At 35.8% G+C, this 24,764-nt stretch overlaps 1 protein-coding gene across 2 annotated transcripts in view; it reads right to left on the bottom strand.

Annotated features, from left to right (window-relative positions):
* The window catches only part of LOC111049958 (pre-mRNA-processing factor 40 homolog A), a 51,914-nt gene that overhangs the window by 22,401 nt on the left and 4,749 nt on the right, over positions 1 to 24,764 (bottom strand). For both annotated transcript variants that reach the window (XR_005573143.1, XM_039442397.1), the window contains exons 3-7: positions 23,479 to 23,557; positions 16,128 to 16,275; positions 13,346 to 13,482; positions 11,144 to 11,172; positions 9,018 to 9,173 (exon numbers count right to left, since the gene is read on the bottom strand). Coding sequence is in view for 1 of the 2 variants with exons in the window: in XM_039442397.1 (XP_039298331.1) it covers positions 9,018 to 9,173; positions 11,144 to 11,172; positions 13,346 to 13,482; positions 16,128 to 16,275; positions 23,479 to 23,557 (549 nt within the window). In the remaining variant the exon portion in view is untranslated. The remainder of the gene's footprint in view (positions 1 to 9,017; positions 9,174 to 11,143; positions 11,173 to 13,345; positions 13,483 to 16,127; positions 16,276 to 23,478; positions 23,558 to 24,764) is intronic.

The following is a 24,764-nucleotide window of genomic DNA, read 5'->3' as shown; positions in this document are numbered from 1 at the left end:
GTTTCCGTCATCAATATTCTTATTCATCTTGTTGTAACGAAGATATTGAGACCATTTGCAAGTCTCTATCTCAAAGTAGTCATGAAAAAAACGATATTATAATTCTAGCGTCTTACCTCATGCGTATGGAAAAACGCACCAGAAATAATGCAGAGTTTTCTTTTGAGTGCGCTGGAGAACACATGTTTTGACGTACAGCGCATAAAGATATATAGTTTCAAAGTTGAAAAAACGCTCTAAATTTCATAGATTTAAAATTCCTTTGTATCTCTTGCACAAAAAACTTATAATGGAATGAAATTTGAACAAATTTAAAATAATGTTTTTTTGTGCTTTTGAAGGTTATAACTAATAAAATATGCGTTTTAGAGGAAAATTTTAAAAAACAAAAATTGTAGAGGAAGTGTTTTTAAATATTTTCGTTCAAAAAAAAAAACGGTTGAGTATCTTGAACGGTTATTGAAATACAAGCGATATAGCAAAACCCTGATAATTTTGGCGGCCATCTTGTTTCAGAGGTGTTTGCCTGTGATTTCGACTTATCATCATCACGATCCTTATTATGCTAGACGATGAAATTGAGACATCTTCCACGGCTGTTACTCAAAAATGACCACGTAGTGCCTTATTCATGACATTTGCGCCCGAACTAGATTATCTGTCATTCATCTTTCAAAATGTTAGGTTTCGCTTTGAATAGGCCTACAAAGAAATCGAAACGTATTTTCACAAAATAATCTTACAAAATAGATTGGAGAGCATGCTCATTTGAATTATCCCGCTGCAATCAGCTGTTTTTGTTTTGCTATAATCAATATAATGCTAACAATACAACAACGTTAGTAGACAGAAGGTTGATCACACACAGGTGAAAGATTCGAAGTGGTGGGGGAAACGCCAGCGTGACGTCACGTGTAGTAAAAAAGTGATAGAGTAACCACACTGAGCTTGCAGTTTATTCACTGCATCTTCAAATACATCGTCGTTTAATCCCCTCATGATTGACCTAGAACTTAAAAAATTCTCCATACTTATAGCGATTGAATCACTGATTCTAATGATGTTGTTGAATACTTCAAGTTCATTCAAATTGTATGAATAAAGTTAAGTTGAAAGTTTTTCAATTATCTAAAAACGTGACACGAAAAAGTTAATAAGCTGGAAAAGCGTTAGTAGACAACGTTATACTATTATAATTTCAGATTAACCCATAAAAAATCTTGATAAACCAATGCATTGCAATAATCCGATAAACCGATCCCAATAAATCCGAAGAATTTCATTCATATAAATGCACTGAACATTATGCTGGTATCGAGCACATGTTCTATGAGAATCAAAATATCTCATCCCCGAAATTCACATCAGCTTGTGAATAGCCAAACTACAAAATATAAACACGACCTAGAAGATGAAGAAACCTTAAGGATTTGAAAAGGAAGATTAGGAGGTGGGATTTTTGCTTTCATATGGCAAAATACTTATATTATTCAAATGTTTTGATAATTATTGTAAAGCAGAAACAGAAATCTTGCATGTCAGAAAATGTTTGTGTTATATAATTTGACTATACGTCACCGTATGATTCTCAAGAATGCGATATTCTGCCTACTCTGTACTACAGCTTACGTCACGACTGCAGTTCCCCCACTCCAATTGCATTTCAGCTAAAATACTATAGATGAGTGACCAACCTTCTGTCTACTAGCTTTGACAATACAACAGCAAAATAATTTGAATTTCCCTCATGTTTACTGCGCTAAAGTCCTGGACTAAAATAAGTCGAGAACTTAATAGACCCCAGAGTTTAGAAGATAAAATCGTGACTCACGACTAACTGGAATTACAGCTATATGTTATAGAAGGCGGTGATAAAAGAGAATAATTGGCAAATCTGCTGTCCTATTATTTCCACTGACTTTATAAAGTGAATCCTATTATAGATGTGTAACTAACAATTTCATTGACTACACAAATAATAATTACATTATGATTGGGAGAAGACAACAGGCATAGCCCAAAACTGTCTTCGGCTAAGCTCTAGCCGGTGAGCTCCCCCTGTTATCTCAGTTATTATTGAAGATTTCGGCTCAAAATTTTTTTTTATGAAAGATGAAGACAAAATAAAGCGCGCTAGCATATTTTTATATCATTTGATTCAATTTTAATATTAGAAATAGCTGTTTCACAACTAACCTTATTTTGAAGAAAGGACGATTCTAATATATAATTATTTGTATCAACTTTTATTAAAGATATGGGACTCAATTTTTTTAATGAAAGAAGAAGAAAAAATACGTGTCGGTAACTGAATAACAATTCTAATCCATGAAATTTAATATTATTAATATTAATAGCAAATATTGAATTTTGTCTAACCTATAATCCTATCATGTTTTTACTATAGTGTGGTCCACGTTATAATGGCAGTGAATAAAGATAGAAGAATAGCGATGCCGATTCTCTGCATTAATTAATAATATTTCTACACTGTCAAAAACATAATTATTGTCATCGTTGTGGACCTAGAAAAGTATAGTACCACCGTCTTTGTTGAATGATAGACAAGTATAGCAAAACCTTAGACCAGTTATAGAATAGACACGGCTCATTGTATATTCATACTGAAAGTCGATGAAGCCAACATCTACAGCCAAATCCACCCATCTTGACGTCACAGCAATGACGTCACGCATCGTAAAGAGATTATAGAATCCTTTTTTAGTTTGTTGTGTGTTTGTGGTGTGTAACTTACATTGTTGTTGAACAATGCATTGTTGTTAGCTTGGTTGTGGCGTCAAGATGGGTGGATTTGGCTGTAGATGTTGGCTTCAGAGGCTAGACTTCCCAGCGTGTCTATTCTATAACTGGTCTAAGAGCAAAACCAAAGTTGATCAAAATAATACTGTCATTATAACGTGGACCTCACTATAGCACCATAGAGTTGTAGAGTTGTAGAGTTGCTGCTCTATTCTCTAAAGATCACAAATTTGAAGCATGCTAAATAGAGTTGTCATCGGTTTTTGAAATTGCTGGATAAGAAAAATTCTGATTTCAACTTGTTCGATTCATGATTCAAGAGTTCAATATTCATTTTATTGTTTTTTTATTGTTATTGTTTTACAAACTTCAATTTGATATATTTAAATTCTAATTTAATCTACATTTTTCCCCATAGTTTTTTTTTGGAAAAAAAAAAATGGTAACCCCAATGGGTACTAAATTTGTGAAGTCTCATTTAGGTATTAATAATTAAAGTTTATTTATTTATTCAATCATTCAGAATTATACAACTTACAGAAAAGTACCAAAGGCTAACTTATGCTTAAAACGGTTCCAGTTATAATTTTCACTATCTTCAATTTTTTCAAAAAAAAATTCCAATTACCTATGGGAAAAAATCATTTTGAATTAGAATTCAAACATATCAAATTTGTAAAAAAAATATTCTAATTCCATCAAAGAGCTAACCATTACTGCTGACCACATTTTCTCCTGTATCTAATGCTATTGATGAAACCCTACCTACCAAAGTTTGATTCAACTATCAAACCTTAAGTGATGAAGACTGAGCAAGTCTGAGGGTTGCTTATTCTTTATCTGGTAAGGCTTTGTTATATTAGGTTGGACTATGCTTGGTTAGAGGGGAGCTCAATGGTTGGGCTGGACTGCGTTTGTTAGTTTGAGTTAGGCTTTGTTAGGTTGGGGATAATAAAAAACTCAGGTTACAAAGGTTTGGGTTGGAAAAGGTTAGGTTGGGAGAGCTTTTGGTTAGGGGAGGTTAGGTTAGAAAGATTTTGCATAGAAAGGATTTGGTTAGGAAGTCTTAGCTTAGAAACGCTTAGGTTGAGAGAATCTTAGGTTAGTAAAAGCTTGGGTTAGGAGAAACTTAGGTTGGGAAACTGTTGGGTTGGAAAAAATTAGGTTAGAAAAAGCTTTGGTTAGGGAAAGCTTTGGTTTGTGAAAGCTTAGGTTAGGAGAAGCTTTGGTTAGGGAAAGCTTCGATTAGGAAATACTTAGGTTAAGAAAAGCACAAGTTAGGGAAAGCTTAGGTTGGGGAAAGCTTAGGTAGGGAAGAAAATAGGTTAGGAAAGTCTAAGGTTAGGGAAAGCCCATGTTAGGAAAAGATAAGGTTAGGAAAAGATAAGGTTAGGAAAAGCTCAGGTTAGGAGAAGCTAAGGTTAGGAAAAGCTTTGAGTTAGTAGAATCTTAGGTTAGGAGAAGCAAAGGTTAGGAAAAGCTTAGGTTGGGAAAAAGTTAAAGATAGGGAAAGCTTAGGTTAGAAGAAGCTAAGGTTAGGAGAAGCTAAAGTTAGGTATGGCTTATGTTAAGAAAAGCTTCAGGTTAGGAAAAACTCAAGTTAGGTGAAGCTAAGGTTAGGAAAAGCTTAGGTTAGGGAAATCTCAGATTATAAATAGCTTAGTTTAGGAGAGACTTGGTCTTGACCCAGGCTCAGTAAGCTTTGGTCAGACTTGTTCAGGTTAGTAATTATTATTTGACTTGATTCAAGAGTTCATTCAATTAAAATTTATCATTGTCATAAGAAAATGTGATCAAAAGTAAAGGTTTGTACATTGTTCACCACTTCTTCAACTCCTAGTTCTTAACTTTAAAGTTCTTCCCATACTCCAAGAGTCTCAACTTTTGAAAAATCTCTTTATCTCAACTCTTGAATCCTATCTCAATGTTCAATTATTCTATTCAATCATCTTAATTACTATAAATGTAAATGACTTGAACCTGACATAAATTGACCAGATCATAATTGTTTTTTAATGTTTAAATTAGTATTTGAGGATAAAATTTATATTACCGACACCTATTTTTTCTTCCTCTTCAATTAAAAAAAAAATGATTGATATCTTCAAAAATAGTTGAGATATAATTGTGCAATAGAATATTGTGAGATACAATTGTTAGTCACATATACCAAAAATTACCAATTTCTGTTTTGTTTCAGGATCAGCTTTAGAAACTGTAATGTTAATTCAATGAAAACTCCCCAGAATAATATCTAATTTCTATTTAATTCATCGGTTAATCAATTATATTGTATTCCAATGTCCATGCTTGCCTGCAGTTACCGGTACTCTTCAATCACTTTTGAAGAAGTTGAATTGATGCAAACATTCATTCGAGCAATCGCTTATTTTGAAATCTTTAATTCGGCCATATATGAGTCAGCTGTGCTATTGGCTTCATTATTCACAGTTCATTCTTCATTGTTAACATAACCTCATTCTTCATTGTTGAGTCTCACTTCAGAAATTCTAACTTTTTTTTAATGTTTTAATTAGTCTTTCAAAATAAAATTCATAGAAGCAACACCTATTTTTCCTTCTTCTTTCATCAGAAAAAAATTGATTTGATACCTTTAAAAATACAAGGTGGGGCAGTCAAACCGCACGATTTAACAAAGCCAGTGTAGTAGAGGAGGTGTATGGTGGGGGAAGTAGCAGTGACCGGAATGTTCTAGACGTTTGGAAGTTAGTAACCATGGAGAAGTGGACCGGTGAACAGCGCGGCTTCATTGTTACAGCATATTTAGAAAATGGCCGAAGTTTCATTCGTGCACAACGCGAGTTCCGCCTACATTTTCATCTTGCGCCTTGTGCGCCTGTTCCAAGCAGGAAAGCCATTTCTGTTTGGACTAACAATTTAAAAACAGCGGGTAAAACAACAGTAACAAGGGGTGGTAGTGTAAGAACTGTTAGAACGCCCGAGAATGTGGAAGCTGTACGTGAATCGTTTACAAGAAGTCCACGAAGATCTGCCAGGCGCCATAGCATTGCTCTTGGACTTTCAACTCGCACCGTAAGACGAATTTTACATGATGACTTACATTTACATCCGTATAAATTTCAAATTGTGCATGCTTTGAATCCTACAGACTATCCTATTCGTGTTGGCTTTTGTGAGCACATGTTACAGTTATTTGAAGACAACCCACTGCTCGTCCATAACTTATGGATGAGCGATGAGGCTCATTTCCATCTAAGTGGAAACATAAATAAACAAAATTTTCAGTATTGGGCTGTTCTCAATCCTCCAGAGCTTCATGAAAGGCCACTCCATTCGCCCAAAGTGACTGTTTGGTGTGCGATGTCTACGAATGGAATAATTGGCCCATATTTTTTTTTGAGGATGACAACGGCCACGCCGTTACAGTAACATCAGCTTGCTATGTTCAAATGCTGAACAACTTCCTCATTCCTGAACTTCGACGATTTCATGTGAATGAGGACACTTATTTTCAACAAGATGGAGCAACTAGCCATACGGCAAGAGTATCAATGGATCTTATGAGAAATCTTTTTCCGAACCGCTTGATCAGTAGGAATGGGGATATTCAGTGGCCTCCTCGATCACCCGATCTAAGCTCGTGTGATTTCTTTTTATGGGGATACCTCAAGTCAAAGGTTTTTGAGACTCGTCCAGCAACAATACAGGACTTAAAAATGCGGATTAAACAAGAAATTCGTGCAATAGCACCAGAGGTGCTACGACGTGTTAGTGAGAATTTCAATTCAAGACTTAGACAATGTGTGTTTTTTGTGTACAAAAAGTAACAATTTTTCTGTTTATAACAAACATTTCTATTCGTGTTCTTACTATTTGTTGAAATATATTACTTAAAAATATTTTCTGTGTGAGTTATTTTAATACCTAAAATAGTGCCGTTTGACTGCCCCACCTTGTAGTTGAGATAATAATATATTTAGAATCGTCCTTTCTTCAAAATAAGGTTAGTTTTGAAACAGCTATTTCTAATATTAAAATCGATCTAAATTTATTGTATAAAAATAGGCTAGCGCGCTTTATTTTTTCCTCCTCTTTCATTAAAAAAAAAATGAGTCGATATCATCAATAATAACTAAGATACAGGGGGAGCACACCGGCTAGAATCTTGCCCTGTCTTCTCCCAAATTTTTACAAATAAAAGTTTCAAAAAAGAATGAGGTTGAGAATGAGATATTTCTTCCTAAGAAGAATATTGAAATTTATATTAAATTGTTGTAGCACATTTCAAATAAATTGAATGTATTCCTGAAACCATTGAGAGATTCTTGGTACAATGATTTAGATTCCATTCCATGATAATATTATATTGATAATACTAGGCCTACTGTAATTTTTGACTGTACATTTTCAAATTTATATTTAATGAATCAATGGATATTTAATGGATTTTATTTCATACTAGCCGACAGGCTCGCTTCGCTCGCCATATCAGTCTAGCCAGGGGGCTCCGCCCCCTTGACCCCCGACTGGATCGTCCAAAAATGAGATCAGCGGGCTCGCCTGCATGTAGACCTCAGCGGAGCCTCTGTACCGAATTCTGGACACCCGACTGGATTGTCAAAAAATGAGATCAGCGGGCTCGCTTCGCTCGCCTGCATGTAGACCTCAGCGGAACCTCTGTACCGAATTTGAACGTATTATGTCAATTTGATCTCGAAAAATACCTGTTACTATATCGGCGTATCTTTGGCGAACAAAATTCCTCCACCTCAGCTAAACCTGTGTACTGAATTTTTTTAATATATTTCCATCAATTATTGAAAAAGGTGAGGAAACGCAGAAAAGCTAAGAAAACGCTAATTTTGGGCGTATCTTTGGCGTTATTTCAAATTCCTTCTAAAACAACATTATTGCACCCCAGCTGAGCTTCTGTAGTAAATTTGAGCATTTTCTGTTCATTTGTTCTCGATAATGCTGAGAAAGCGCAAAATCGCTGGAAAACGCAGATTTTGGGCGTATCTTTGGCGTTATTTCAAATCCCTTCTAACACAACATTATTGCATCCCAGCTGAGCTTCTGTAGTAAATTTGAACATTTTCTGTTTATTTATTCTCGAAAAAGCTGAGAAAACGCTAAAAACCGCAGATTTTGGGCGTATCTTTGGAAATTTCTCCAAATCCGTTCTTATTGCGCCTCTAAAGGGCCAACTGAACACACCTACCAAATTTGAAATATTACGTCATATTTTTATCATATGTTAGGACGATCCAGTCGGGGGTCCAGACTAAACGTCTGGCTAAACGGATATGGCGAGCGAAGCGAGCCTGACGGCTGGTAATATAATATTCCCAGGAATAGCTCTGATTGAAGTAGCAGTACCCAATCAATATTTCCGCGATAAATCAGGACCTCCTAAATAGGTATTTAGGAGGTACTGAATAAATTGGTATTTAGGAGGTCCTGGATAAATGCATTTCAATCTTCAACTTGGTGCCAACCTAACAAAGTCATCTCAACTTAATGCCAACCTTACAAAATTTTTAATTTAGTTACCAGAACAACTGTTTCGAAGAGGTACTCTCTCTAGATTATAGTTCTATATTAACATATGGTATGGACATTTCAATTATAATTTTAAGATATTGGAATAAGAAGAATATACATGCTAAAAGACGAACTTTAAACCCTTAAAAACCACCCTTAGAGTTAAAATATCGCCAAAAGATTTCTTAGTGCGCCTCTAAAGGGCCAACTGAACATACCTACCAAATTTGAACGTTTTTGGTCCGGTAGATTTTTAGTTCTGTGAGTGAGTGAGTCAGTCAGTCAGTGAGTGAGTGCCATTTCGCTTTTATATATATAATTTGATGGATTATTATTTTTATGAAATTTGGAATTGTTTTGCGTTCACTGGCTTTATTATCATACATTCAGAGTTCAAAATTGATCATTGATTCTCCCGGATAATTCTTGGAGTGGAAAAACCTTTGGCATGAACAGAAACTTTGACATAACCCCAAAATTTGGACTTAGTTTTTCAAAATAGAGTTAGAAAAAGTAAGAGCGAGCCTGTTTTTTCATCCACTACGTATGTTTGTCATTAAATGAGATAGATAAATTTGCGAAGGTTTAAAAAACTCATAAACAAAAAACTTGATAAACACAACGTTTTAAAAATCTCACTCCAGCTTAAGCTTCAACCTTGAAATAAGAATAAGTTTGAAATAACTTGCATTGATGGGCTTAAAATAAGGATGAATTGATGGAAAGTGTACCGATTTTGGAGGGCGGCGTTGGAATGTTGATAGCAGCGAGGGTGGCAGCCATTGCCTGGTCCAGGGCCGACGACCCCGTGCTGCTCACTGGTGGCGTCGCATCACAGTCTCCATCTCCTGCTCCCACACCTACACCTGAACCCAACTCTGTCTTTCCTGAAAATCAATTCAGTATCATTATTAAATGAAACTGCACAACAAATCCACTACTTTTGAAACTCATACAAGTTGGTTTCTACACAAGTAAGAAATCAAATAAAATATTTTTTATTGCCATCAACAAATACATACGTATCGATGACGTTAATGTAAAATGTAATATAAACTTACTCTTTTTGATTGTAAGAGTATTTTTACAAATGCTGTCAAATATTTTATTATAAACTTTTTTGCAAATAGCTAAATGAGTGACTTTTCCAATATACATTACTAAAAACTCATTTTTGCTTTATTGCGTGCATTATGTTAGTGGATGTCTTCATTATGAGTAATATAAGGCATTTTTTAAAGAGTATACAGCTAATTCAAAAAATATACAAATCAATAAAAGTTTATATCTCCAATTTAATGGATAAAGGCTTGAAATGATCCAAATACTTTGCATTGCTCATAACCCTTACAACCTTTTTCTGCAACTTGAGTATTTTTGTCAACCCTAGCAGAGTTACCCCATAAAAGTAAGCAGTATTTGACAACAAACTAGAAAAAGGCAAAATAAGGCATTCTTACACAGTTTGTTGTAACTAAGGGCCGGTTTCCAAGCTTGGTATTTAGCTGAGTTCTAGACTTTAAACAGCTGGAGTCAAAAAATTGGCTTTCCAAAACGGGGCGTAGTCGCAGTTGTTATGATAATCTTTAATATCGGGGACCGAGCTTCGCTCTGCAGTACTAAAGCATAAAAAATTTATTACGAAAGAAGAAATTATAATAACACTCATACAGAAATGTTCTATCTAATCACAGTGGATTGAGATTAATTCCCAGAGGAATACAAAATTTCCCTCACAAAGGCCCAGTTGCACAAAAGCCGGTTAAATTTTAACCCTGATTAACTTCACGTGAACCAAATCAGAGAAGACCATTTCAAAAAGATGGATCTACTGGAATTAATCAGGATTGAAAATAATCCGGCTTTTTTGCAACCGGCACTAAGTACCTGATTGAATGATTACAAAAGTTCAACAGCTGAGTCATAATTTTGACACAGTCCCACACACATGAACTCGCTCACTCACTTTCATCACCAACAGACGACCAAATGATTATTATCAGCTGTTTTTTCCAAGGATGAAAAATAATTATCCTTTTAATGTCCTTCAGCGAGTTTTCCTAGGGATGAGACCTTGTGCAATCGAATCTTTATATTATAAACCTACTATGATTCTGAATTTCGTGAGAATCGTTAGAGCCGTTTTCGAGATACGGTGAAATACAAACATCTAAACATATAAACAGAAATTGCTCGTTTAATGGTATAGGATTTTCTCATTTCTATAATTGGAAACTTATTTCCTTGACAAAAAGAAACATTCTTAAATAATTCTAAATAGCTGAAACTTTACACTATTTTCTCTTTATTTTTGTCTAATTTTCTAGTTTTTCGAAATTTAATTTAAACGTACAAATTTCAACGGAAAGCCAATTTTCTGACTCCAGCTGTTTCAAGTCTAGAACTTGGATAAATCCCGAGCTCGGAAAACGGCTCTTAATGTTTCAAACGTCCTATAAGATACACCCAAAGACCTTAAAGATGCATAGACTCACATGCAGCGCTAGTGTCGTACTTGGAATTGAAATCGGCCATTGAGGGGGCAACTTATAAGATTATTACATACCAATGCCTTTGTAATCTATAATATTACAAATATATATTTATAATATCTCGTGCTAAAATACCACAATGGCGGCCTTCAATTTTCAAGTAAGAGATATCATTGTGAAGGCATGGGCATTGTGGGTCTATATCTCTTTAAGGTCTTTGGATACACCACTCTTGGGAACCTCGTTTTCAAATACAATCCATATATGCTTTCCCCATGTCAGCTGGTGATCATCACCCAAGAACTTCACACTCTGCGAATGTGAATGAAATAAGATGAAGTTGGAAAATGTGAGACACAACTTACCTTTAGACTTTGCCAATGCCTCAGCTTTTCTGTAAATAAAAAAATGTATTACAATAACATGAAATTATGAAACATGAATAAACAACAAGGTAGACTTGATAATTATGGCTGTGTCATTGGACATTTAGGGTCAATTTCCAAGCTCGGGATTTAGCCAAGTTCTAGACTTTAAATAGCTGGAGTCACAAAATTGGCTTTCCGAAACGGGGCCGTCGTAGTCCATAGTCAAAGTCACGTTTAAATTCAATTTCGAAAAACTAGAAAATTGAACACAAAATAAAATAAAGAGAAAATAGTGTAAAGTTCCAGATATTTTGAATTATTTGGGAATGTTTCATTTCAAGGAAAAACATTTCCAATATTATAGAAATGAGGAAAAAATTGCAACAACTATTTACTGCGACTACGCCCCGTTTTGGAAAGCAAATTTTCTGACTCCAGCTGTTCAAAGTCTAGAACTTACCTAAATCCCGAGCTCGGAAACCAGCCGTAAATGTCAGAAAATGTGAAGGTTTTTCAATGCCTAGGCCATATTCTTGCCCAGTCGCTTGCCGCAAGCACGCAATGGTTGACGAGAGAGTGTGAATGGGATATATTTGTGGATGCTCGACTGGCCACTCGCCTTCGCTTGACTAGTCAAGACAAAAATGGGAGCGAAGGCAAGTGGTGACATAGTAACCATCAACTTTCTCGCGCTCGTCGTCATTATTTGTAAGAGTGTGGCGTCGGCATAAGAAAGTCACTGGATCTATTATAATCATTTCTTAATTTACTTCACTTACAAGTTATAATTGAATTGAGCGTTAGAATTTGTGTTCTGTCATACTAAATAAAGCTTAAGGATCAATATATACCTTTACGAGTCTAGTTTCAATGGTATAACAAGTATGGATGATCTACAAGAAAAATCAAGCGTAAAAGAGCTCCCTCTATTGTGGAAGAGAGCGAAAAAAGAGCTCACATACTTGATAAAATTTGATAAAACCTATAAATTCAACAATCAGGTGTAAAAGAAAACCAGTATAGTAGTGAAATGAATAGGACATGGGAAACCATCATCAAATACATACACTACAGCTACACTGTAGTACGGTATTCGAAAATTCAGTCCATCCTCCTAATTTCAATACAAAAATATTACTCAAAATAACAACATTCATCTTCATGTAATATTCAAACTGAAAATCGTATACTAATAGCGAGAAGTGTAAAAAGAAGAATATTTATACACACAGTTATACATAGGTTACAATATCATTCTCAACTAAGAATGATTGGGAAAGGAACAGGCTTAAAGCCCAAAACTGTTCCTTTCCCAAATTATGTTTACACTTCACGATTTTTGTCCAAAATATTTATAAACTAGGAATTTAGAATTTAGGAAAGTTGAAACCAAATTAAATAATAATACTTCACTAAATCATCACTAATAACTGAAAAATACTGTACTGAAAAACTTTGGTACTGCTATTTGTAACATTTATTAAAAAAAAAACAAGCTGAATGTCGTAAGCAGTGGGTCATGCTCGATAAATTATATCCTTCAAGTGATTACCAATTATATGCATCACTGGAGTAATTTAAAGAAAACTTCTCCAACTCTCAACATTTCTCTGTTTTGAGGGTCATATCCTTTGCCCATATCATCTTCAACATATGGTTATGTCCTGTGACCACTCAGGTCACCCGAATTATCTAGATGTGATGTATTGTTTCTAGACATTTGAAAGCCCAAGTCTATGAATAGAAAACTAGGACTCTAGATGCATTGAAAAATGAGATTCGAAATCAAATCACAAAGTTTAAAGAAAGTAGGAAGAAATTATTATGAACGCCTACAGAAATACATGAATGATAATAGTAATCAATTGAAGGATTTAATACTTCGTACATGACACACAGTTCAAGGCAATCATTACTCTCAATTTGTCACAGTTTTCCAGTAAATTTCACTTACCAAAATTATTATTTAAAGATGTCCGGTTCCCACAACCTGTACATTCTGTAAAGTTGTATACTTTCTAAAATCGAGTTACATGTTGGAAACTATTTTCCTGGATAAAACTATTTTTCTAGAAGATATGCTGGATCATATGTTTTCATTCAAGTATTTTTTATAAAAGGTGAGATTTTCCTAATATTTTTCACCTACTTGTTATTAGAGTAGTGAAAAATTATACAATTTATCAACTTATGGCTTACCCTTCTTCAATTTTAGTTTTAAGTTGCTCTAGCTGTTTTGGAATAGTCCATCTGGACTCCTTTGTCGTCACGTTGTAATAGTATGCCTTTCCTGATTCCGACTTGTATTCTTTCCATGGACATTTGGAAAGTAGAAGCTGCAAAAACAAACAGTTGACTTATAGTGTAAAAAATACATATCCAATATATTTTTTAAAATCGATTGAAGAAGATGAGGCTACGAGTGTAGTGTACGGTCATGTAAGTAAATAATACATTTTAATCATTTCTCCATTCGACAGATAAAAGTTATAGAAGTTCAAAAAATGTAATAGTTATAACATCCACTCATCATACAATCTAGGCTACATCTAAATTGACAAAAGAAACTTCATTGATCACAAAATAAGAATTTTTTCATGTAATGGAAAAGTGATTGAAGCTTGAAAAATCGAAAAAAATAAAATGTTTGATCATTGATTTTTTAATAAATAACACAGTCGTACTTGATGTGAATCCCTCTATTTTGGAAGTTTTGTTGTGTACTTTGACTGCACTTTTATAAATTGATGTATTATTTTCAATGAAAACGTGTTTATAGCGTTATAGAATGGGATCTCTCATTTTGTATAATTAATAATTAATAGTCTATATTTATTTTTTAAATGACGTAAGATTGTTTTAGTGACAAGACCTGAATATGTAGTTGTTTTAATATTTAATATCGTGTTTGTTGGTCAGTAAAAATATTCAGCTTTTATTCTATTTCCGTCCCATGTAAAATGTTATACCATGAAGTGGAATTCCAACAGTGGATTTAGATCTATTTATTTGAAATTTTATCTTATTCATCTTTAGTAATACACCAATTGATTGGGATTTATTGAGTAGGCAGACTCAAAATGTGAACATAGAATGGCCTCCTGTGGGTTGGGGGAGCTTTGAGTCGATCATCGTACTCAAGAATGTGTTGAAAACCAGAATTCACCCACAGTATCCATGCTTGTCGTAGGAGGCGACTAAAATGGACCTCAAGGCAACTCCAGAAGTTGCCTTGCCTTCAAACCCATGGGATCTGCCCCATCAGGGCAATTTCATAGGGGCAAAAAAGAAAAACCCAAGAGACCAGAGATGGGCGAAGCTCCAGGCACAAATGTGGGTCAAGAGGCTGAGTCGAGGATGGCCGGGCGCCCTAGAGGCAGTTTGGCGTCCCCTTTCTCAGCGGAAGGAACTACAAAAAGGCCAGGAGTGGAGCTCACGTAGGTCACGAGTTGTGGGTGGAGAGACCAAACCTCACAACTGCTCAAAGAAGGCCGGCCATTCAGGCAAAGCTTCTTGAGAGAGGTGAGGCTTTTGACCCTGCAGAGTTTCGGAGGGGCAAAAAGAAAAACCCAAGAGACCAGAGATGGGTGAAACTCCAGGCACAAATGTGGGTCAAGAGGCTGAGTCGAGGGTGGCCGGGCGCCGGGCGCCCTAGAGGCAGTTTATCGTCCCCTCTCTTAGCGAAAGGACCTACAAAAAGGCCAGGAGAGGAACTCACGTAGGTCACGAGTTGTGAGTGGAGAGACCAAACCTCACCACTGCTCAAAGAAGGGCGGCCATTTAGGCAAAACTTCTTGGGAGAGGTGAGGCCTTTGACCCAAAAAGAAAAAAACCCAAGAGACCAGAGAGATGAGTGAAACTCTAGGCACAAATGTGGGTCAAGAGGCTGAGTCAAAAGTGGTCGGGCGCCCTAGAAGCAACTTGGTGGCCCCTTCCTCAGCGGAGGGATCTACAAAGAAGGCCAGGAGTGGAACTCACGTAGGTCATGAGGAATAATCAGTCTGAAGAGACTGCCAAACATATCACACTGGATTGCGACAAGGATTGCAGCCAGGTGATGCATGGAATGTTAGTATAGGGAAAAACTCCTGGTTCTTGTAAAGGAAATAGGTATTGGTTTGCCTAACTAACATACTACTTGGGAGCACAATAAGCTTCGGTTGACGTGTGGGGTTCTTTGAACCTTTGGATCCTTGAATCCGTCCCTTCAAAAACAATAAGCAATAAAATAGAATGAGTAGGAACTGTATATAAAACAAACTGCTCCATTCACCGTATATCTAGTATAACTTATCAGCTCAATTTGATTAAAATATAACTTTTTTGCTTCATTGCTGGTCTTGGGTTACCTTGCTCTCCCGCTTGTAAATTTATAATCAACTCTGCTCTGCTATTGATAACGTATTGGTTTGAATAAACTATAAACAGCAGTTACATTTACTTATATGGGTTGTATAAAACATAAATTTAATAGTACATAGCACAGATAAAGATACATGTTACTCTATTTTCATGCAAGAACTCTCCCCCATTCAGACGTATAGTTTTCTTGGGGGAATTCCACGCCATCTGTATACTAACATTAATGTAGTAATAATGTATCATTTTCTATTTGAATTGATGTATTTTATTTATAATTGAATTTATGTAATTTTACATTTTTTGTAATGCAATGTGGAAAATAAATTGATTTGATTTGAAACTAGCGATAAAACAGAAAAAAATTTTATTAACATTTCTTACATATTAATACCTTTTAATCAATTCTATAATTCAATCATTCTTCAGAATAATAATTATTTATTGTTAATATATCATAATATTCTTGTTTGATAATATAAAATGGAAGTTATAGATGTTCCTTGAAAGAGAAAACTGACAATTGCCGTAGTAGGCATACGCTATGTTTTTGCCAAAATTGTATTACATTCAATATAGCCTAATACTGGTCAATCATGATACACTTGACAGTTGAACTGACCTCAGCAGGGGTTTTCAGTTCATCTGGCTTCTCCCAAAGACTTTGTTTTGTAGCAGTGTTGTAGTAGTAGATGCGACCATCGGGAGCTTTGTGTTCCGTCCAATCGCATTTCTTTTCCACGTCGGTGTTGGCAGCATCATCGGGAGCGCTATAAATAAAAAACAATGTATCAATCGAGTTTGAAAACAAAATATAGTCATACGTAATATTCATTTTGGCAATCAGATGTCAAAGCTACGTAAATTAGTTGAAAATCAAAACTATACTTTTAAAACCAAACAGATCAAAACATGAATTTTGTCAATCTGAGGTTGATATAAAATTCTAGCCTCAAATTTTCAAATCAAATTCTCAAATTTTACATCTTCATATAATCTAAATTAATATAAAATTAATGGATTATTAATATTAATATCAATTTGGCGTACTTTCGTGACCGAGTTGGCAGAAATGTTGCAAATTCATAGCTTCCGTAGCCAAACATTCGATTTTCATCCGGCATGGCATTATTAAAATCATCACTTCAAAATCCACTCACTGACGTGTTTACTAAGCAGTATTTTTATTTTCCTTGTCCTATTACCATAGGTAAGGAAAGTATTGCTAGCTGGATGCAGCTAGAGAGAGAAACCATTGAAGCTGAAGAATCAAGGAAACTTGTAGTGATTGGTGATTTCAATGGAAGAATCGGAATGGATGAGCAGGTGGGGAATGGGTGTATGGGAAAGTATGGATGTGAGGTGATTAAGAATAACAATGGACAAAGATTGATTGAATATGCATCTCAACACAATTTCCTCATAGGGAACACTTGGTTCATTCATAAGAGAATCCACAAGATTACATTCGTTGGAGAAGGCAGAGAGGCAGAAAGCATGATTGATTACATTCTCTATCAAGGAGAGCTTAGATATGCTTTTAGGGATGTGAAGGTCATAAGGGGAGCAGAACTGGACACTGACCACAAACTTCTGGTTGCGGACACAGGTTTTAGAGAAAGAAAGGTTTGCAGACAGAAAGCATACAGGAGAATAAAGCATGAAGAGTTGAGACTTGCTGAAATAGAGAAAAATATAAAGTAGAGCTCTCAAATCGGATTGAAAATTTGCAAAATGCTGAAGATATACAAAATAATGTTGATTTTATTTGGAGTGAATTGAAAGAAGTTATTATGGGTGCTGCTGAGGAGGTATGTGGCCAGAAAGTAGTAGGAAGGTTTAAGAGAAGAACTAGATGGTGGTCAGAAGAAGTCAAGATGAAAGTTAGAGAGAAGAAGAAAGCATACAAGAAATTTATAGGCTCTAAGAGACAGGAGGATTACAGAATCTACGTTGAAAAACGGAATGTTGCCAAGAGAACTGTCAAATTAGCAAAAATCGAATCCTGGGAAAATTTTGGCAGAGATCTACAAAATTTGCATGGACGGGAAAATGGGCGAGCTTTCTGGAGAACGGTGAAACAGCTGAGAGGAAAATTGGAAAGCAGACTAGATCAATAGTGGATGAAAATGGAAGGTTGGTGTCACAGTTGGAGGAAGTGATGGAGAGATGGAGAAGGTACTACGAAAATAAGTTCCAAAGAAATGAGAATGAAACAGGGTTTGACCAAGATGAGCATCAGCAAATGATGGATGAATTGATAGATGGCATAACCAATGAGATCACTACAAATGAAGTGGAAGAATCAATAAAAAGGCTGAGGACAGGAAGGGCTGCGGGAGAGGATGGGATTGTGCCAGAGCTAATAAAATGGGGAGGAGATCTCTTGATAGAGAAGATGACAAGTTTGATCAACTTGATATGGCATCAAGAAAGAGTTCCCAGTCAATGGACCAAGAATATTATCATCCCTATCCACAAGAAGGGCCCCACCACAGACTGTGAAAATTATAGAGCGGTTTGCCTCTCTCAAGTGAGCATGAAAGTATACACGGGTATTCTGGAGAAAACGTTTGCGCAAAGTTGTAGAGCAAGAGATGGAGGAGGAACAGGCAGCGTTTAGGCCGGGTAGACAGGCCCAGGAGCATGTGTCATCGCTGAGGAATATATGCTCAAAATTTTAGAGAGGGGAAAGCCTGTCTATTTAGCTTTCTTAGACCTGAAGGCTGCTTTTGACTCAGTTCCACGACAGGTGATATGGGAAGCCTTAAAAGAAAGAGAGTACCTGAAAAGCTGATCAAGGCCATCATTAGTGTCAATGTAGGAATGAGAGCGAAAGTGCGAATATGTGGAGGAATGTCCCATGAATTTGGTATGGAGATGGGGGTAAAACAGGGTGACAGTCTGAGTCCCCTACTCTTCATATTAGTGATGGATGAGATCCATAAGGTGTGCAAGAGAAGGACCCAGAATATGATGGTAGGGTATTGGAACATGCGACCGATTGGGGCAAGAGCTCTCCTATATGCGGACGATATAGTGCTGATTGCTGATACTCAGCAGAAACTCCAACAATCAGTGACAGAATGGGCTGAGGAGCTGAAACGAAGAGGAATGATTATGAATGTGAGTAAAAGTAAGGTGATGGTGGTTTCAAGAGGAGGGAGAGAGAATATTCAAATTATGGTGAGTGAAGAACTGCTCGAACAGGTAGGGAAGTACGAATACCTTGGTACAATGTTTTCTGAGGACGGAAAAATAGATCTGGAAGTGATGAATAGGGTGAGAAAGGGATCTACGGCCTACTATGCAATCAAGGATTGCATTTTTGGGAAAAGAGAGATAGAAAAAAGAATTAAAAATCACGTCTATCGATCAGTAATTGAACCCATCATGTTGTACGGGAGTGAAAGCTGGCCCATTAAATCATGCCATGAGAATAAAATCAGGACGGTGGAAATGAAGTGTCACAGGAAATCAGTAGGAAAGACCAGGAGAGATAGGATTCGAAACACCAGGATAAGAGAGGAAGTTGGCATGAGAGATGTGAGCGAGAGGATAGAAATGAGGCAGCTTGGATGGTTTGGGCATATACAGCGGATGGGGGATGATAGAAAGGCCAAACAGTATGTAAATGTCAGAGTACAGGGCAAAAGAACAGTGGGCCGTCCAAGGTATTCGTACGAGGACAGAATAGAGGAAATAGGGAGGAGAAGGGGAAAGAGTGTTCCAGAGATGAGGAGACTGGCGGCGGATCGACGGGAGTGGAGAAGATGGGTCGAGGCTACCCCAACGCTTTGACGGCATGCGGGGAAGAGACAGAGAAGAAGAAGAAGAAGTAATATTCATTTTGGCAATCAGATGTCAAAGCTACGTAAATTAGTTGAAAATCAAAACTATACTTTTAAAACCAAACAGATCAAAACATGAATTTTGTCAATCTGAGGTTGATATAAAATTCTAGCCTCAAATTTTCAAATCAAATTCTCAAATTTTACATCTTCATATAATCTAAATTAATATAAAATTAATGGATTATTAATATTAATATCAATTTGGCGTACTTTCGTGACCGAGTTGGCAGAAATGTTGCAAATTCATAGCTTCCGTAGCCAAACATTCGATTTTCATCCGGCATGGCATTATTAAAATCATCACTTCAAAATCCACTCACTGACGTGTTTACTAAGCACTATTTTTATTTTCCTTGTCCTATTACCATAGGTAAGGAAAGTATTGCTTTCTGAAAAAATTAAGGTACCCCAATTTCTAAATTTCTATACGTTTCAAGGTCCCCTGAGTCCAAAAAAGTGGTTTTTGGGTATTGCTCTATATATATATATATATATATATATAATATATATATATATATATATATATATATGTGTGTGTGTGTGTGTGTGTGTGTGTGTGTGTGTGTGGTGTGTGTGTGTGTGTGTGTGTGTGTGTGTGGTGTGTGTGTGTGTGTGTACACTATATCTCATCTCCCAATTAACGGAATGACTTGAAATTTGGTACGTAAGGTCACAGAATTAATAATAGCATTATAGGAGTTTTCTCTGGTAAGGTCCTTACAATATAAGGATCCGACACGAACAATTTCGATCAAATGCGATTCAAGATGGCGGCGAAAATTATGTTAAAAACAGGGTTTTTTCGCGATTTTCTCGAAAACGGCTCCAACGATTTTGATTAAAGTTATACCTGAAATAGTTATCGATAAGCTCTATCAACTGCCACAAGTCCCATATGTGTAAAAAATTCAGGAGCTCCGCCTCATCTATGCAAAGTTTGATTTTAGATTCTCAATTATCAGGCTTCAGATACAATTTAATAAAAAAAAATTGAGTGGAAAAGATTGAGCATGAAAATCTCTACAATTGATGTTCAGTAACATTTTCACCTAAAATTAAAAATAAGCTTGAAATTCGAGAAAATGTGATTATCCATTTGCAAACTGTTAGAAACTGTTGATCCTATTAAATGATTCACTATGAAGAGATAGCAGACCTCGTGTGTCTCCAGCGTTATTGCCCTGTCACCAGCTGGCTCAAATCTTTGAATAGTAGACTTGAGATGCGCGGGAGCACTAGCGTCAGGTGATCACTTTTCAAAACGGCAAGGAAAGTTCTGTGAGTGCCCCACACCAGATTTTTTAGTATTGTGATGTTAATTTTTTCTCCTTATAAAAATCAAATCTACGATTCGATATTCAAAATCAATAAAACTAGATAGTCACTATCAATATCTGTCGAAAAGTGTGCGTAACACTTTATTTTATCAGCTGTTTAACTATGTTGAAATGTTTAGTAAATTTCTCTTTCTAAATTAATAAATGATATTATAAACAAGATAAAGGTTAAATAAAATTCAAAACAGATTAAAAGTAAAGTTTTATTGAAAATATTAAATGATATGAAATGTAACTTATTATTTTAAATTTGTTAAGCTGCGTTTACACAGCTTTTCTAGTAGTTCTGTGAACAGCAGACCTCGCGCAGAAATAAACCACAGCCTCCTCTTATACTGTCAATCAAAGTGAATCTAGTCTGTATATGTTGTGTAGGCATGATATCGGTGTGAAAACGGCTAATAGCTGTTGGGGTTGGTGTATCAGAAATGCTCATATTAGAAGCTAATCTTCTACAAGACATACTGGCAACAGGTCAGCCCGAGTTGGAAGCAGAGAAAGATCGAGAGACAATACTATGTTATTTTAGTTATTTAGTTACGGTATTAATTGCGTGCGTTATTGCATGGAATCAATAGTGCATTATTGAATGCAATTTTTATGCACTATTAAAATTTAATAGTGAATAAAAATTAATTTCCTCACAACAAAAAAATTAATAGTCCACATAACACATGTTTTTTTACTAAGTTACATTGAGATATTAATTGCATGCAATTAATAATCCACTCGACAGCTGATTTATGCTAGATAATTCTATAGTCTGATTAATATTGGTTTTAGAAGGAGACTCCTTCTCCTTCTGTAATATCCTTCAAATGCAAAATTTCCAAAAAAAACCTTATATATACGTCGAGTCGACGCGAAATTCAAGAAGGAGCATACCTGAAAATTTTATGAAAATCTATTGCCGCGTTTCGCTGTAAATGTGGAGCATAAATATAAACATATAAACATAAAGAGAAATTCAAAACCGTCGACTTGAATCGTAGACCTCACTTCGCTCGTTCAACTACTGTTTAACTCTACTTCCAGTTTCTAATTTTCTATCAAGTTGACTCTTGTGTAGGTAGGCCTACATACGGTACGTTATCAGTATTGTATGACTTGAGACATGTACGTCATGCACTAAGTGTATTGGTTTATTGTAAAACTACCAGAGTATTGTAGTCATTGATCATAGTGGAGTATATAAATAAAATTCCGGAAGACTTTATTAAGGATAAAATAACAAAATCAAATTGAGATTAATAAAATCGTGGATAAAACAAAACTAATAGTAGTTCTGTGAACAGTAGACCTCACGCAGTATTCACATCCACAAGTACCTAATTGAAACTATAGACCTTATGGAAATACAGCAATAGACTGGCTTCTCCACACATCGGTGTAATCACTTAAATGTTTGAATGATTTAGATGATGATGATTTATGATGAATAATTCTATACTCTGATTTTTACTCTAATATTGGCGTATGAAGGAGGCTCCTTTTTCCTTTCATATTATCCTTGAAATGCAAAATTTTCAAAAACCTTGTATATACGTCGACGCGCAATTAAAAAAGGAACATACCTGTCAAATTACCGCGTTTTGCCGTAAATGCGCAACATATAAACATTTAAACATTAAGAGAAGTGCCAAACCGTCGACTTGAATCTTAGACCTCACTTCGCTCGGTCAACAAAGTTATCAACAAAATGTTAATAACTTGATTCTTATAGATTCTATTGGTTTGAAAATAACTTATCATACACATGATGAACATAATATGTGTTTGTCAAGTTCCGTTCAATCTAATAGAATCTATAATGATTGAGTTATTAACATTTTGTTGATTATGATGGCACTGATGTGACGTACTTTTTGGCTCTGTTAAATTTTTATCAAAATGTTTAATGTAAAATTGTTCATTTGTGTTTTCAAATGTATTATAAATTGAGTGATATGATGCACCTTCTGTGAAATGAGAATTTTGTTCTTTTCTTGTTCAGAGAGCCAAATTGTATAAATGTAGAGTCCAAAAGCCACATAGCGCCGTGTTTCCATAAAATATGAGTATAGTTTTTAGTTTGTAAGATTTGTATCTGTCATTTCCATTTGAAACACATTAATTCTAGTATTAAGAAGATTCTTGAGCTGATGTTTATGATTATACCCTACGTAATTGTGTTTAATAATTTTCAATCTGTATTTGATGTGCTTGAATATTTTTATGTAATCTGCAATTTTCAAATGACTAAAAGAAATCATGAAATTATAATTTGATGTGCTTTGGACCTGAGTTTTTATTCAAGAACAGTAAACCCATACATAATTTTTATCCAGATATTAAAGATAGGACCGATCGCCTCACCTTAGACAACAGGTGAAAAATATCAAACCAATTAGGAGAAATTTGGTAGTACGTCAGTATTGACGTCGTGTGAGCATAATAGAAAAGATATTCAGAAACTTAGATGTCAAATACAACATTTTAAAATCAGACAAAAATGGCTCACTAATTTTTCTCTTCTTGCTCGTGCTCCACAGGTAAGCTTTTCGCTTGAGCATGGGTATTGGAATGAGATGATGACGTGATCATCTGTAGGCGGTATTCGAACCCACGACTAGGCAGCACTAGCTGCCTGAAGGGTGTAACGCCTTAGTCCACTCGGCTAACCTGGCTGCCTCACAGACAACAGAGCAAGGAGGGATTTGAGTGAAATGGGTCCTTTGGCAGAGCACCAGTAGGGTGAAATACGAGTGTTTTAGAATGGAAAAATGAATGTTAATGAACTTACCTAACAGGTAAGCCGGGAGATAGGAGGGCAGCAGGTGGAGGTACAACCACCGGTAGATCAGCCGATGGCGGAGGTTCTCCTGAAATATTTCAAAAAACATAAAATTATGTGTCAAAATGTATATAATAATTTTTAAAATAGTTTTATAATTCACAACACATCTAAAAAATATATTTTTGAACATTTTCCTCTATCTAACTAGTCTAATTTAATAAAAACTAAAATGAACGGCTGTATTGGAATAGTTTATTCTCAAAGCCAAGTAAGATAAAAATACTAAAAGCACAAGAGAAATTAGTACAAGCATTGTAATTACTATAGTGAAGTCCACGTGCAAATGGAAGTAATTGGTTAATGTTTTTGTTGCTATCCTTGTTTATCATTCGACAAAACAGATAGTGTTAGCCTTTTGTAGCTCTTGTGACATGGATAGAATTTGATTACTTATTTATTGGTTGGGATTTTTTTATGTGTTTTAGATTTAAGATTTTTTCAGGAGAAAAGACTTTGATATTAGAATAATAATTTCCGTAGTTGGACTATAGTGAGAAAATATAGTTTAGTGAGTAAGTAGTATTATTGCAGCGACAATAAGATTCTGCTAACTTATGTCTAAACGACTCTGAGAACCAGCAAATTCAGGGATATTTGCTAGTTGTGACGGATGAGGCAGCTCCACGAGGCAAGGACACGGCGGATGTGCGGTAGCCTGTAGATATTTTCACAGAGGAATACTGCAGACCTGGCAAGTACCCGCTTGCCGAATCCCGTGAGAACAGACTCTTCCACTAGCAGCAGTTAGGCCTTCTGGCACACTGGCGTGGAGAGGGGCAAGTTTTCCGGACGGAAAACTTCCAGTTGTTGAACAACCAAGATATCGAGCGGATCAAAAATCATATTGCAAAAAGTTGAGTTAGTTTTCCGGCATCATGAGATACGTGAGTGTCCTGTGTTTCGGGATTATCAGTGGGAGTGATAGCTGTGGGTGAGTGCCAAAGTTTCTAGCTCATTATAAAACCTTTTCACCCGACCGAGACCCTAATTAGAGATGATCTTGTTGTAGTAAAATTTATAGTTAGGAGGTATGGAACGTGGTGGTGTGCTAACCCCCCACCCCCGCCACGGCCGATTAGTCACGCCAGTACCTCCCGCCACCCACCAGTCAGACGGGAAAAATAAAATAAAAAACTAAATAACAAAATAAAAAAAACATTACGGCTAAAACTGTATGGTTGTGTTTGTTGGTTACATTGATGTCAACAGCCTAAATCAGACATTTGTAATAT

This window comes from Nilaparvata lugens, chromosome 1 (assembly GCF_014356525.2).
Source record: "Nilaparvata lugens isolate BPH chromosome 1, ASM1435652v1, whole genome shotgun sequence".
NCBI lineage: Eukaryota > Metazoa > Arthropoda > Insecta > Hemiptera > Delphacidae > Nilaparvata > Nilaparvata lugens.
The sequence above is the reverse complement of the archived record's forward strand: the minus strand, read 5'-3'. Positions and strand labels throughout refer to the sequence as shown.